The sequence below is a fragment of the Lingula anatina genome, chromosome 2 (genome assembly GCF_051362555.1).
Source record: "Lingula anatina isolate TDL-2025a chromosome 2, LinAna3.0, whole genome shotgun sequence".
Taxonomy (NCBI): Eukaryota; Metazoa; Brachiopoda; class Lingulata; order Lingulida; family Lingulidae; genus Lingula; species Lingula anatina.
Genome location: NC_141768.1, coordinates 32,636,307 through 32,651,985, shown reverse-complemented (window position 1 = coordinate 32,651,985; position 15,679 = coordinate 32,636,307). Strand labels below are relative to the sequence as shown.

Genomic DNA, 15,679 nt, shown 5'->3' with positions numbered 1-15,679 from the left:
AAAAAAAGCATCTTAAACTGTATTTTGTAAATTGATCATTTATTAAAAAAATATTGTGACAGTCTGGAATCCCTTAACCTTAATGAGTATAACTGTTACTAGAAAATCCTACTGGTTCCTATTAATATAACTTTGTATAGTGTCTAAACAACAAGTACACTGAATTTTACTGATTCAGAATGGGAATGAGTGGCCATACTACTACTTCCGGGGTAGCACCCTTTTTTACACCAACATTTTCCTGATGAGACGCAGTTATGCATGGTTCTATCAAAATCTAGTAGGCTTATGAAGTTGTCTTGAGTGATAATGAATATATCATACTAGATATCTTTTTCGATCATCTCCATAAAATTTCACAAAGAATTCTAAAATGCACAAGACATTTCTTTGTTCAATGGTATCGAACAAAACTAAAATTCTCTTATATAGTTAAACAAATAACATACTGAACCAATCTAAACAAACAAAACGTGACATGAACATATAACAAAGCACCAGAGGCCTTGCACCTTGAATTATGGCAAGTGAAGAATCAAACACTAAAGGAAAAACAAAATACATAAATTTTCTTAAAATTAAACATTGCCACACCCCTTTGACTACAAATTATTGATACTGGTCGCTGGCTTCGTACAATCTGCTGAACATCAGCACAGGCAAGAAAGCATAGTCTCTGCCTTCAAACACAATAAAACACCTTGGCCCCTAGAAATCTATTTAAAATACAATATTTGCCAATCAAATACAAAAAGCTAAATGTCTACCTAATTATCATATAAATTATCTTACATATTAATATCTTAATACCATACTGGAAATATCTGACAACATATCATTTCATGACTAACAGTCAGGCATATACTGATAAAGCCGTTTCTTACTTCATAGGAAGAAAAAAACAACTTTATGGTAACTAAATAAAAAAAAATACCCACTACCCTTATAATTCATCTTGTCTTTCAACTATTATATGTTTTAACTGCCTGAGAGAAGACTACCATTTCATTCGTGTCTTTAACATGAACTTTCTCAATACAACATCATAGCAATGAAGCTAAAAAACATCAAGCTACTGAAACTGACTAGAAATGTGATCATCCAAACATTTTTACAAAATGTGTTTAAATCAAGTCCTGCAAGCTGGCAATGATAAGATGGACAAAAATGAGCTACAAAAACACAAGATGATCACACACACACATGGGATTCTACCATGGATACTTAATTTGCTTTCACAAAGTTAATTAAACTTAATTACTACCGAAAACAAGCACAGTGAAATGCTGAATGAAGTTTCAGCAAGTACCTACGAAAAATCAAAACATTAATTATGCCAACTATTCATCGTTTAATTTTTTCTATACTTTTACTAAATGATATCAATGATGTATTTTTAAATGTATGTTCTCAACAGTGAGTATGACATTATACCCCCCCCCCCTTTTTTTGGCTTTGTTTCACAGGAATCGGGTGTTCCCATGGGATATGGACACTATACTTAAAAGGTCAATCTGCAGCATTTATTACTTCAGCAGGTCGAGTCAAGGGTATGTTCACAATATAGGATATTAAAACTTAATATCCATTTTCACTTCATATGCAAATGGACTATGAAAAAAATACAATGGTCAGCAAATTCATAAACCATAAAGCAAGTTAATGTACAGTAATGAAGGCCATACTTTTTCATAAGTATAATTGCATACATACTCTTTGTGTAGGTAATTGTGCCAAATTCACATTGAACATTTGAAGCTGTTAACCACAGACAACTGACAACCACAAAGCTTTATTACTTTTAAACTTAAAATTTCTCTCCAACTATTTTTCCAAATATATTATTTGGTACTTAATTGCAACAGGTGTCTCGATGGGAAGCATTCAGCTGTAGGCTGATCACAATTTCTTTCTTCTTCTTTTGAATTTCTTTGTTTTTAACAAAAGGCTTCAAATATATTAATAGAACTTTTTGGCTGCTGCCTCTTTGCTGTTTCTGAAAGGTTAAAGAAAATACATTCAAGAAAAACTTTCTTTCAATATCAATCCAATACAACTAAATGAAAAACTAAATTGTAATGTGGAACAGGTTGAATTAATGAAATATTAGCATTTTTAATTGTTAAACTATTTTTCAAACTTACCTATAAACAATATATCCTATCATCATTGCTAACTGAGCACCCATGAATATAAAAAAGTAGGCTGGTGTTAGACAGGAGCCACCCTGGACTGGTGGACAACCCTGGAACAAATGATAATTGCCTTATAAATTTGGGTCACCAATTTGATTCCTGAAAACAAAATTCTTTCTTTTATTCATATAAAGCCAACTTTTTTAGGTTTTACAATATAAAAAAACACCTTTTTTCAAGAGTATTTTCAAGCAAAAACAAATATAAAGATATGATATATTAAAACATGTAAATTAATCCACAGCAACTTTAACCACGGTTAAATCTACCTTGTAGATACAGACTCAAATTCATGTTAAAGGTACACGGCACATTACAGCTTTACAGATATTAAACAAGGACTGTAAATCCCCTCACAAATTTTTACCCCAGGCCTTTAAAATTTTGAGTTACTCTCTAATTCCATTATGAGAGCGAGTCAAATACCGGAAATTTCAAACTCAAAAATAAGTTAATGGACAACTTATTAATTATAACTGTTAATTAACTAATTTATAACTCTGTCAATGGTTTTGGATACAATATGTGAAAATTTCCAAGGAAATAACATTTTGACTACATAAACATGTAAGGCTCATTGTGGAAGCCTTTAAAAGTTCAATCCACAAAATACTAAAGTAATGGAGAGGTGATCACCCATACCTGGTTAGGCCTTGAAAGTAAATCAGTTTTTAGCTCATTCATGTTATCTCTGATTTGGTGTAGGAGTTGCTGGGAAGCAAAGGGGTCTCCTCCACCTGGACCCTGTGCCTGTGCAGACCTCTTCTGTATATCACTTACTAAAAACCTAAAAATATTGTCAAATGTCATTCCAAAAATGCACCACTTAAAAACATTCGGGCACAAGAATAATTGCCTTATACATTTTGGTTACAAATTGGATCCTTTAGAACAAAACCCTTTCTTTTATTCATACAAAGCCAATGGAAATTATCCTAACATAAACATTCAGTCACAGTTTACACTCCTAGTATACTCTACACAAAAGAACAAAGTAACAAAACCATTCTACCCTGAAGATGATGATAACACAATTTTATGCAGACACTATTTCACATAAAGATGATTTTTGCTTCAAAAAATCCTTAAGGAGACTCTCTCATATTTCAGAAACACCATTTCTGCCCTAGCGATTTTGAAAAAAATTATAAGACAAAATCTGTTTACCACATGAGTAAAAAATATGAAAAAAATTTTTTTTTGAGTAATCCAGCTTGTTTACAAGAGGTAGCGTCCTGAAAAATGTCACGAAGTTTGTAAACAAGTCGTAAGTGGGTATGTTATGTCAGAAAAGTCCAAACATCACCGAGCGTTCTTTACTAAATGCGAAGTTTTGTTGACACATTCCTGATGCTCCATCAAAAAAAACCAATAATCTAAAGCTTTCATTAAATAATGAAGAACATATTTTTTTGCTTTTTGTTTTAATCATTAGTAGCTGTTGTAAATAAAAAGTACCCAATATAAGAGAGCCTCCCTCAGTAAATAAAATTTCATAGCACAGGTGGGCTCTTACTTGACATCATTGATCATGTTACTGACATCCCTCTGACTATTGAGTAGAGAGTCTACCTCGTGTCTTCTCATACCATCTGAGGCTGGGAGCTGGGCAGGCTGTCCCTGCTGTTGGTACTGGGGTGACCCTACCCTAGCTGACAACTGGGACTCGATGGAGGCCTGTCTTCCTATCAGTTCATCCACCTTTCTGTGCAGCTCATTCATAACTCTGTGGATGCCATTCTGACCCTCGAAAATCATGCGCAGTTCTCTCTCATAAGCACCCTCATACTGAAAAAAGTGAGTTTCACATATGATATTAAAAATTTAAGCACCCTTCCATGTATGATTTATACTTTATTTACCATCAACTTAGATCCATTTACATGAAATGGCTAGATGAAATAATAATGATAATATTACTCTGACAAAGCAAAAGCCATTTTCAATACCGTCTCTTAAAGGATCAATAAGGCAACATATATTAAATTGATATGTTACAGTTACTCAAAAACTTCAAACAATAATCAACACATCTAAAGAATCTTTTACCAGCACTTACCGCTTGTGACTCCTCCATTTCCCTGGCTTTATCTGGGTGCTGTTGTTTGTATCTAAAAGTAAAGTAAATGAAAAAGTAAACAACAACAACCTCACTATATCATCAATGAAACTTGCAATTAAAATAAATTGGAAAAAAAATTATACTAAGAAAAGTCATAAACTTGGCACCTAAAATACCATACATCATAAGTTATGTAAACAAATATGCTGGTTAACTTTTCTAAAGCTGCACAATTACACTTTTAAAATTTAAAAAAATCAATAATTCTTAATTCAGTGATCATAAACTTGTCTTACTCTTCTTGTGCCTTCTGTAATTTCTCCCAGTACTCATCAAATTCAGTTTCAAACTTTTTCTTGTCTTCTGGAGATACCTTTCCTTCTGGTTGTGCCTTGAGGTTGTAAGAAAAATGTCATATGATCTTTAATTATGTATCCCAAATTCAAAGATATTCACCCCCCCCCCCCCAAGAGAAAGTATATTCCTCTTCTCACATTTTAAATCATAGGAGAAAGCAGATAGACCTGAAGTACAGCACAGTCTCTGTCATACAATTCTGCTGAAGTGAAAGTATCAATACTCTTACTTAATAATTGAATATCCTCTCTACTAATAAATGAGCTTCACAATAAATCTAGGATTTTATACAGGAAAAGGTGAACCATGCCAAAAGAAGTTGTATAGATTATGCATACCCCTGTCACTGGCACTGTCATGGAGTGGGTGATAAATGACACCAAGTCATGATCATCTGAAAGGCAATGATAGAAAACAGTGAGTAAAACCTGCCAACGGAAATGATTGCGTGAATATATTGTCTGTATGAGACTGAGTGTTGCTAATAGCAACTATATTACAAAAATGAAATCAAACTACAAAATACGTTTATTATTTTTGCTGACGTAAATCCAGGAAAGAAAACTGTATTTTAATAATATAATCTAATAGGCAAGCTTCCCCATTCTTTAACCACTGCATGCAGTACAAATACATAACATAACGAAAACTATCATTTTACTAACAGCAGCAGCATGCAGTGCTAGCAGTATATCATCATACATATAGGTATGCTGCCATCTATATATATAAGTCCTTTGGTTTTAATTTCATGATTTCTTTAAAACCTTGCCATGCCCGAGTTTTACACTCAGTAAAAATACATTCTTAAAACAATTTCAATTACAAAAGAATGTTATGTTTTATAAAAAAATGTCTTTCCCCTCGAAGATGCTTTCCATTTTTTCTCTTGCTGAAGGCTATTATGCAAAAATTTCCTTCTAGACAAAAAAATCTAAACTGGAAACCATGAAATCAAAACACAAGATATCTGACATGATAAATAAGATAATCATAAGTTTGGCAGTATCTCAGTCTATATTTTTGTGAACCAGTGGTCCTATATTGCCAATTAGATTTCAGCATATTAAAACAATGTGCGAGTACAAGAACAAACCTGCTCTTAACAATGAAATCATACAAAAGGTGTCATCTAATTCTAAGGATTCTGTAAAATTTACTACGCTAAGAGTTTTTTCACCTTACAGAGTTGAAAGTGAAGAAATATCTACCACAAAGGTCTGATTTCATTGTTAATTGTGATAATATGCTTTTCCAATTGATTTGTGTTGAAAAGAAATTCTACTGCTGCTCTACCACATCAGATATCTGAAGTTTTAAAAATGTTAACACTTATTTTACTCAAGTAATTGACAAAAAAATTAATAAAACGTGGCTGTTGTTGAATAAACTGTATCACACCAGATCTATGAGTGAACTGCAAAATTAAATGCTGACTACCATTTGAGACACAAAGGAAATTATGTGAGAATAACATCATTATCTCTACGGAAACACAGCAACAGTGTTTAAATCGATATTATTTTGAAAACCAAAGATAATTATCATACTAAAAAAATTTTGTTACCAACAAAAATTGAAAAACCATTATGACTAGTAAGGTTTATAATGAAATTTGATAATTAAGGTTAACAACAACATCAACAACAACAGTGTTCACTAAACCACCCTTAGAAGCTTCTGCAAGACAGAACACACAACAGCACTCAGTATACAGAAAATAATAAACTCTGAATATCACAGCATGGTTCTACTGAATTAGCAAACATGGTGATGAAGAATTATATAACACTTCAAGCAATGTGTGAGATATGCAAATGAAAAAAAAACTTTGATTAGAAACTCTCTACTGACAAAAATGCTACAAACCAACAGCTCCTAAAAGAAATTGAACAGGTTAAACTTTAGAAATTGGAAGCTTTGGAATAATAATTCACATCATGATCCACATTTGAATAATGGATATTTAGTTACCTTACTTTACACTCTCAAAGGCTAAGATCAATGATGAAAACACAATTGTCTTAAAATAATGTATTATTACATCAGAAATACAGTGAAACTATATGCAGCTCAATTCTGGACAATTCACTTTTCTATCAATCTGTACTGAAACTCCCCTTTTACACAATATCTAATATTCAGTCGCACATGATAAGTATTGTTCAAAAGATATGATAAAAATACCTCCTGCACTCATAACACCCACTACTTCAATCAATTAGAAATAATCTTAGTCTATTATTCCATCAAACCAGCCCATTTATTTCTTATGTCAGATTTTTATGTATATGGCTAGGTTAAGAAAAGCAGCCATTATTGGTCATATGAATAGAAGGTCCACTGGTCTTAAATACCCTTCAAGTGATTCAATGGACCCAATATAACCATATGGTGTCCTAACTAAAGGGAAGACTGATAGAGGAGTACTCTTGTGTAAAGCTGGTAAGAAAGTCCCTTGAGAATTTACTGACATTTTTTACTACACGAATGTTTTCTTCACATATCATTTTCCACACATATGAAGCAAGTTAATTACTTAAATGTGTTAAAACATGATAAAAGGCCTAACCATATAATTACCCTTTCATAACGGCAAGTAACATTACCATTTCAACAGACATTATTTCTCTAATTCCTGTCACCGCATAATTTACTCTTTTATCAGCACAGAACATCAATATCCCATTTTTCTGATAAAGATAATGCACAACAGGTAACAGTTTCTTTTATGTGATTGTCTAGCTTTTGTGATAAATGGAAATCTACATGATAGGCTTACTTCATTAAAACCATATTTTTGTACTGATTACTTTCTGAAATTTTGTCTTTCAAAACAACATTTTTTCCGTAACCCCTTATTAATAACTTAACAATTCTCAGATTTATTTAGAGGTATGAAACAATTATTTCAACAAAATTTGTTTCCAAAGTCCAAACCAATTTAACAAAACATCACAATGTCCACTAATCTATAATTTGCAAAGCTATGACAACAGCAAAATTCTGCAACTGAAAGAAGCGCTCATTTCAGCTAGAGCACAATGTTCTTGCTTTCCAGAAGCTTCCAACAGTGATGACTATTTTGGAAAAAAATCTATCCATATTTCTTATCATTCTAAATGCAACTCAAATCAGAACTAAATTACTCTAATGTCTGTATATAATTAACTTGTTCTACAGTACCTGCTAGTCCACCTGTGGCTGCTGAGACACCAAAGTACCCATTCCTTGGAAGATTTACATTCTCTGCCCTGACACAGATTTCATAATCATCCTTATTGTTGGTCATACCATTATGGATGGAAAGCTAAAAAAGAGAAAAAAAATTGACAAAAGATGTCCTTTAAGAAATTGATCAGCTTTAAAATTCTCTTAACCAAATTAATATTTTTCTTTGAAAAAAAAAGCCATACATTCTTTAACCTTTTAAGCACTGAGATACTGTGGTCCACTGTGAGGGGCAAGAATCATCCAGGTTATATTCAAGTTACTCTGAGAAATAGGCAAACTACTTTCCCATAAAGAGTGGTGAAAACAGTTCATAACAGAAATACTAGTATTACTAGTAAACAAATTTGACAATCTTGACACCATAAGTTCCCTTTTCAATGTTCATTTTAACATAAACATAACAACTATATATTTATATACATATTAATGTTGGGAATCAATCAGTGTTTTCATCATAATCCACTGTAGCTTTTATTTTCAAGACCCTTTACACAACAATAATGATAAATATATACATAATGATTTTTGCTAAAACATGTAAATGCTCAACTAAAATAATGATAACTAAGAACAAATGAAGCAAGGGCTGAGGATTTGAGAGTATATGCCAAACATAATAAAACAACTCAACATATTCTAACAAAATTAATCAAATTAAAAAATAAAATAAATATTGTAAGTTATACCGAAATGTTGATTCAAAAGTTTTTAAAAGTTTGATTCATTTTAGAAATTAAACAAACGGATATGATTAACTTCAAAAAGTGCAAAAGTAAAAGAAGGTGTTGTGCCTGAAAATTTTATGTAAGTACCTAAAGAAGATAACTTACTGTAAGGGCATTCTTGTAGTATTCAATTTTAGCTTTTACAGGGAAAGGTTTGTTTCTAAAATCCCTGAGGCAGCCTCCTAGTTGCTGGTGCTGACCATCACTGAAATAGGGAAAACAAATGATAATAAGAAAAGGTCTAATTATTCAGAATTAAAAGACACTTTGTGAGTCAATAATGTCTTACATGCTATATAGCATAAAATACAAAAGAAGCCGTATATATTGTTATTTTGACAGGAACAGTTGTAGAAAATATATCAGTAAAGGAAATTACATCATAACTCGTTCATTATAAAAGAATATACTAAAATGCATCTTAATTCAATATCTTGCATTATGGTGACACTTGAATCATATGATTTGTACCAAATCATACAAAAGATGCACACCCCTGTAAATGTCACAACCAGAAACTTATTTTAGAGTAATGAATTTATCACAATAATTCAGTCACTTTGTACATGTGTCATTCCAGTCAGGGTGTCAACTTGACATAGACTGTCAAAAAATAAGAAAAGAATTGAAAAAAAATTAAAAAAAAAAAATTATTGCAGTATGGCAAGAACTGTAACTGCACACAAGAGTTGCTGAACAAATCCTTAGTTTAACCAAAACTTACAACTCTGTGCGCTTCGCATATTTCTTTTAATTAGTTTCATTTGTATCTCTTTTTTTCCCTTCTGAGTGAGATCAGCAAAGTCAGCCAGCATTAATTTAACTATAAAAACCATTTCCTGTATATGTGTCATTACAATGAATAAAAAAAATAGTACGTGGTATTGTGAATCAAGGTAAGGCAACCGAGATAAAAGTGATTGTAACACCTTTGATCCCCTGATCTGAGGATTTAACAGTCAATAAAAAGTTACCTATTATGATCATATTGTTTAGTGCCATCATTCAGCATCACCATAACATAGGGGTTGTTGTGCTGCAAATTGGAAAAAAAGCATTTGAACATCATGAATTTAGTCTGTATAGCAACATTTTTCTTAAAGATCATTGGAATATATCCCTTGAAAAATGCATAATTAATTACCAATTGACATCTAAGACTGTCTATTCTACAGAAGCTGGAAATATAATGATATTCACCGGATAAATTAACAAACAACAACAGTTAAAAGAGTCAGCTGTATTTAAAGAGACTTTACTTTTTATTATGAGACATGCCATTTCACCATTCAATAAACCTCTAGAAACAATTTGAAATTACTCTTTTACTATCATTAAAAAAGAAAAAACCAATATACATATTTCACCAAACAAACAATTCACTTCTAGTTTGCCATTAATCACATGTTAAGAAGTTTCCTACTTACTTGGCCATCATTATCAAATGAGTCAAAGAATACTCCGAGACCATTCCACTGGTCTTTTCCACCAAACACTGGTCCATCCATTCCTTGTTGTGTGGTATACCAGATGGCCTGAAGCAATACCATATCAATATTACATAGTCCCACTCAATGACAGATTCAAGTGGGAGAGCCAAGTGAACCACAAACCCCCTCCCCCACCCCCATTTAGTTAACAGTATAACAAAGGTAATGTGATAAAACAAAACAATTTTTCAAACTTGGTGCCCCAGATACTAAAAAAAAAAAAAAAAAAAAAAAAAAAAGGTCCCAGTTTACTACTTAATATATGCCAATGAAGCAAGCCAATTTTTTTATCTTTGTGCCCTCCTCCGCAAAATCCTGGATCCTCCAGTGTTTTTTGTGTGCATTCTTAACAAAGTTCTGAAGGGTGCACAATTAGCATAAGCCCTATCAGCTGCATAACCGATATCAGATTTAAATATAAATTAAATGTAAATATTTATAGAAATATATCTTATTAATTGTGACCAGAGAGGTTAGCATGTGCAAAGGAACATTTATTTAAATTAAGAATTATTAATGCTATGACATTGAAAAATTTTGACGTTCTGGAGCACACTCAAGCTGTGCCACATCATTTCACTCAACACATTTTTCATTTACCCTTTAGCGGCTAGTGCCTCAGACACAATATTAATCCATAAAATACACAGATCTGTTCTGTAAATCATTCAGTAGAGAATATCATGGCAAATCATAACTGCAGTTCAAACACTACAGCTCTGCAGATTCTACCATGGTTTTTTCATGTCTTCTTACCAGTCCATCAGCTCCAACTCTTCCTCTGCCTGATATCCTGAAGGTAGCCTCAACCTCCCAATGCTCATGGGGGTTGGTATTCTTAGACCACACCCACCCTATACAAACAACACAGAGAAAAAGGTTATCCAGGTGTATAGATTAAATAACTAGTACATTAGTGCCACATGGGTATTGATTTCCAATATGTGAACAGTTGTTTAGAGCAGTTCATTAGTTGTTCTCATTCAAACGATGGGCTGGCTATTTGATTGTACAGCCTGATTGCTCTTAACAACCAGATAAAGACGCACAGTTTTACAGGCCTGGGCCTTTCTGTGGTAAACCTGTTTAAGGAGAGAGCCTTTTTAGACTAAAAAATCAATAATATCACTCATCTGTTTCTCTTTTTTTCTGTAATCTTTTGTTCTTCGACAAGGAAATTTTGCACTTAATCATTCAGCATCCTTCCTACCACTTTTATTGTTAAGGCTTTATAGAAAAATTAAATAAAAATCTCATAAACTAAAAGACTGCTTTTTATAAAAGACCTTATAAACTTGTCTACTGATATCAAGATGATTTCTTCCGTGTCATCAGAGTCTACAGTAATAAAGTGTATGCTGATAGATGTAATACTTTACCTTTTTGACTTCGAAGAGATGGAGTTACTCTTATAGACTGGTCACTAGCAATTGCATCTAAAATGTAAAAAAAAGAACCAGCTTTGCATAAGCTTTTATTTTTAAACAATGTTACATACTAAAATTATTTTATTTAAAGGCCAAAAAAGGCACATACGGAACCTGAGAAGTTAGGGATAACCGACTATTTGAAAATTATTTAAGTGCAAGTAAAACCCAATACACACTGTAGCACTACAACACCATAATACAGAATTGGGATTTAAAATAGAAGTACAGCTATGCATTTCTTCATAAGAAAAACATTTTTTCAGCCTGAAAACTGCAACACAGTAGTTGTGAGATCACACAAGCTATATGGGACTGTTGACAGATGTACAGTCAAAATTTCAAAAATGTTCTGAGCAAAAAATGAATCTGGACATTGCACTTTAGGTAAATGCATATCATGAAGTTTACATTGGACCTTTAGAAAAAAGCTATAAAAATTTTAATGATAATACCCCCCCCTTCCTGTGTCTAAATGTACATACAAGGAAATGAAAATATCGAAATAAATAATATTCTTTTGACTTTGATTATACTTATCACAGCTTTACCTCTTCTATATAATAAATCGAAGATTTATAAATGCACCACAGCAATAAAAAGAAATTACAATATACTGTACTGCCAGCTAACTAAGCCTAGTTATACCACAGTCATTTTGTTCAGCTAGCTCAGCACCTACTATCACAAATCCCATTTTTAACTTAAAGTTCAAGATTAATTGCAAAAACTGACCAGCAAACACACATAGAGACGGGACGAACATTTGTCTCGAATAAAACGTTACACAAGAGGTCAAATTCTGTCGTGAAAACAAGCAACATCACTATCCACGTATGCAACTGATTAACATCTAACATATGCCATAGGGTCCAGCCGGCCTTTAGCTCAAAATACTTACTTCCACCGTGCGTCCAAAAAGGAATTGACCCATCACTCTGTATAAGATGCGGCCCCTTTAAACTGAGCTTATATTCAAATTTTTTACGTGGTAGTTCTGCAGTTACCGAATAAACAGCGAATATGAGAGTGCAGCCGGCCAAAACAACATCCATGCCCACAGCCATCTTAGAGTGTTGTACCACGTGTCATCTGACAGCGGAAGTGCCCTGTAACACCTTTGTAACTGGCTTGCAGTTATCTTACAAAATATGCGACAATTAGCACTGTAGGTTTTCAATGTTTGTTAAAGAAATCCTGGAATTTGGTATTTAGTCTATCGTATTAGATAAGTAAATGCGTCGGTTCTGTACAGACTGCGGTAAATTAGGTCAAACTGACATTCACCTGGCTTTATCTTATTGGTTGAAATTGAACGGATATGGGTCAAAGGCACCTGTTCACGAGACAAGCAGACGAACTACGAATCGTTTTTATTTATTGCTCTGCGCATCTTTGAAGTAAAATTTCTAATTCCATAATAGACTGAAATCTTCACTTGCATCAAAATCCTATGTTTATTATTAATCTCAATGCATAAATAGGTCTATATAGAAAATATAGAGGTCATAATTAGTGACGGATTGAATTTATCAATTATTATTATTATTATTATTATTATTATTATTATTATTATTATTATTATTTATTTATTTTAGGGGGTGAATCTTTAAAAATTGTTACCTTTTCCTTTTCAAAGTCCAGGAAGTCATTCTCTTCCTTTAGTCAGCGTGTTGCATGTGCCTGAATATCAGTCTCAGCTACACCCCACAGTGACTCGATCCTATATCACAGTGGCGGATTTAGAGGGGGGTCAGGGGGGTCCTGACCCCCCCCCCCCTTCACTTTCTGAAAAATATATCACACCAGTTATATTCCTCTCTTCAAATTATACTTTTAACTAGCTAAATCATTGTTCTAAACCGTATCAAAGGGCACTGTTTGCTCTCCGAAACACCAGAAATTTTTTTATATCGTAATTTTAGAAAAGGCTGCATTTTCTAATTTTGTTTAATTTATCTACTAAAGCCTTTACATTTTTGTGCATGCCTTGAATTTCGATTCTTATTCATTTACTTACCGATTTTACAAATTATGAAGTTTAAATTTTTTCAACGTAGGCTACCATGTTTGGGATAGGTAGGCCAATATTGCTAATCAGTCAAAGATTTCGGTTAATTTTGAAATCTATATTGTTCACTTAAAGCTTTTGATGCGACACTGTTGGTGAAGTAGGTGATTTCTCAATTGACTCTGATACTTATAATTACTATAGCAAACCGGCTTTACCTTTTTGACAAAAAATACCCTTTGATGGTTGAAAACCAAAGTAACGTTGTCTTTAAATTTGAAAAAAAAAACCTAACTATACTTGGACTGTATGCATGGAATGATGGAAAGAAATGAGAAGGTTGGCAATCGTTAATTCAACTGTTAGGTGATAGAATTACCACTTAAATGAAACATAACTATCAAAATTAAATTTTGACCCAAACGTGTCAAAACTCTGGCCAATAGATCAAAGAATTATATAGGCCTATTCACTCTATATAATAGGCCTACATTGGGATCCAGCCAGTCTTTTAATTGACAAGTCAGGTAGTCAGCTAAGTCAGTCAAATTAATCAGTCAATTAGTTAAGTCGGCAAAGACAGCCGGCCGGTTAATTAGTATGCCAATTCGGCTGAATCCGTCAAGTCAAATTGGCAAAGTCAAGTCAATCCGTTAGTCAGTAATGGCCTCTTTGCCGGCAAAATCGGTTTTTATGTTATTACTCAGCCGTACTCAGCCGCATAACAAGGGTCTTGTACAGAACCACCAGCTGTAAATAGGTGCTAGTGTGGCAAATAAACTCTCCCCATGTAAAAATTAAAAGTAGGCTATAGTTTGATTCTACACCATCAATGGGGAGATAGATAGATCTCCAACATTACCAAGTCCTGTTAATATTATTCAACATTCGGAATATGGGCACTTTAGGAAAGCATCTGAATTTATCATCTGCTGCTGCTGTTATACATGCATTAGTCTCTTCTAAGCTGGATAACTGCAACCCTGTACTCTATGGATGTCCACATGATAAGATTAAAAAAATACAATTCAGAATATATTTTGAAACGGTTTGTAATGTTATAGCCTAAAGATTACCACATTACTCCAATTTTAAAGCAGCTGCACTGGTTACGAGGTCGGGCTAGAATTGAGTTTTTTACACGTGCTGCATTTTATAATCTAGCTCCAAAATATATAAGTGATCTGATTAAACGTCACAAAGAACTCTAGGGTCAGCTGGTGACAAACTTTAACTGAAAACTCCCAAAGCTAGGTTAAACATGGTGATCCAGCATTTTGCATAGCTGCAGCGGTGGAGTAGAATAACCTGCCTATTCACCTAAGACAAATGATTCACTGGCAGATATCATTTAAGGAGCGAAAAAACACACATATTTAATATGTTTATTAATGACATTGTATATATTAGAAATTGCATCTTATGGCGAAATCTTGGATTTTTTAATTCTAATTACTGTTATTGTAGTCAAACTCTAATTTCATAAACATGCATATCTCATAATCATTTTACAAAAAGCTTTCATAAATTGTTTAAGATGTAGGGTCTACTGAATATTTTATGGATTTTAGACTTAAAATAAATAAATAATAAGAATTATTATTATTATTATTATTATTATTATTATTATTTGAGTATCTTCACATTCTTATTTATATCTATCACTATGGTCCATATGTGAGTCTTTCGAGTTCAGTCCACTATTGATACTGTTTATTGGTAAATCTATAATTCCCACGTTGTTCTCACACAGCTAACACAATAGCTTATATGCAGATAAGATAATCGACGTTCAGTAAATACACCAGAAAGCATGACTATGTGGTTCGGGTTGCATAACACAGTCTTCCTGTCGTTGTTGTTGTTCAAACACGCTTTCTCTTATTGATTTATTTGGATATTGCGCGTAGGCTCGGTAAGTCATCAAAACAACAACATCACTGACACGAGAACCTTTCTTAGAAAACAAATTCGGACTTATTCATTGATGTTCTTTTTTCTTTTTTACAATAATTTGGTAGAATATTACCTGATGCACGTGTGTGTTAATTTTTTCATCAAAACCACACATACTCGTTGATTCGGGTATGAAACCCATTGGAACCTGAAAAATTGCGATTGTCATATACAGTTTGACCATTTACTTATTACAGATCTAATGTCTCTTGGTTTTCCTTC

General features: G+C 32.9%; 1 protein-coding gene across 1 annotated transcript; it reads right to left on the bottom strand.

The window, feature by feature from the left end:
- Nucleotides 1-18: 18 nt before the first annotated feature.
- LOC106170000 (protein ERGIC-53-like) lies at nucleotides 19-12,657 on the bottom strand. Its single transcript, XM_087004001.1, has 14 exons — nucleotides 12,392-12,657; nucleotides 11,443-11,499; nucleotides 10,820-10,917; nucleotides 10,001-10,108; nucleotides 9,548-9,609; nucleotides 8,679-8,778; nucleotides 7,801-7,924; nucleotides 4,953-5,008; nucleotides 4,554-4,648; nucleotides 4,255-4,306; nucleotides 3,712-3,983; nucleotides 2,838-2,982; nucleotides 2,145-2,245; nucleotides 19-1,996 (listed from the first exon to the last, which is right to left on the bottom strand). Exons 1-14 carry the CDS (start codon nucleotides 12,555-12,557, stop codon nucleotides 1,960-1,962), a joined length of 1,473 nt encoding a protein of 490 aa, XP_086860127.1. The 5' UTR covers nucleotides 12,558-12,657; the 3' UTR covers nucleotides 19-1,959.
- Between the last annotated feature and the right edge of the window lie 3,022 nt (nucleotides 12,658-15,679).

What these genes read in the sequence shown, in the direction of transcription:
- LOC106170000 (XM_087004001.1), bottom strand. Translation starts at nt 12,557, where the DNA reads ATGGCTGTGGGCATGGATGTTGTTTTGGCCGGCTGCACTCTCATATTC. An exon ending in TTTTTGGACGCACGGTGGAA is followed by an intron (nt 11,500 to 12,391) that starts GTAAGTATTTTG and finishes TTTACATTTTAG; the next exon opens with ATGCAATTGCTAGTGACCAG. An exon ending in AACATGATCAATGATGTCAA is followed by an intron (nt 2,983 to 3,711) that starts GTAAGAGCCCAC and finishes CAATATTTTTAG; the next exon opens with GTTTTTAGTAAGTGATATAC.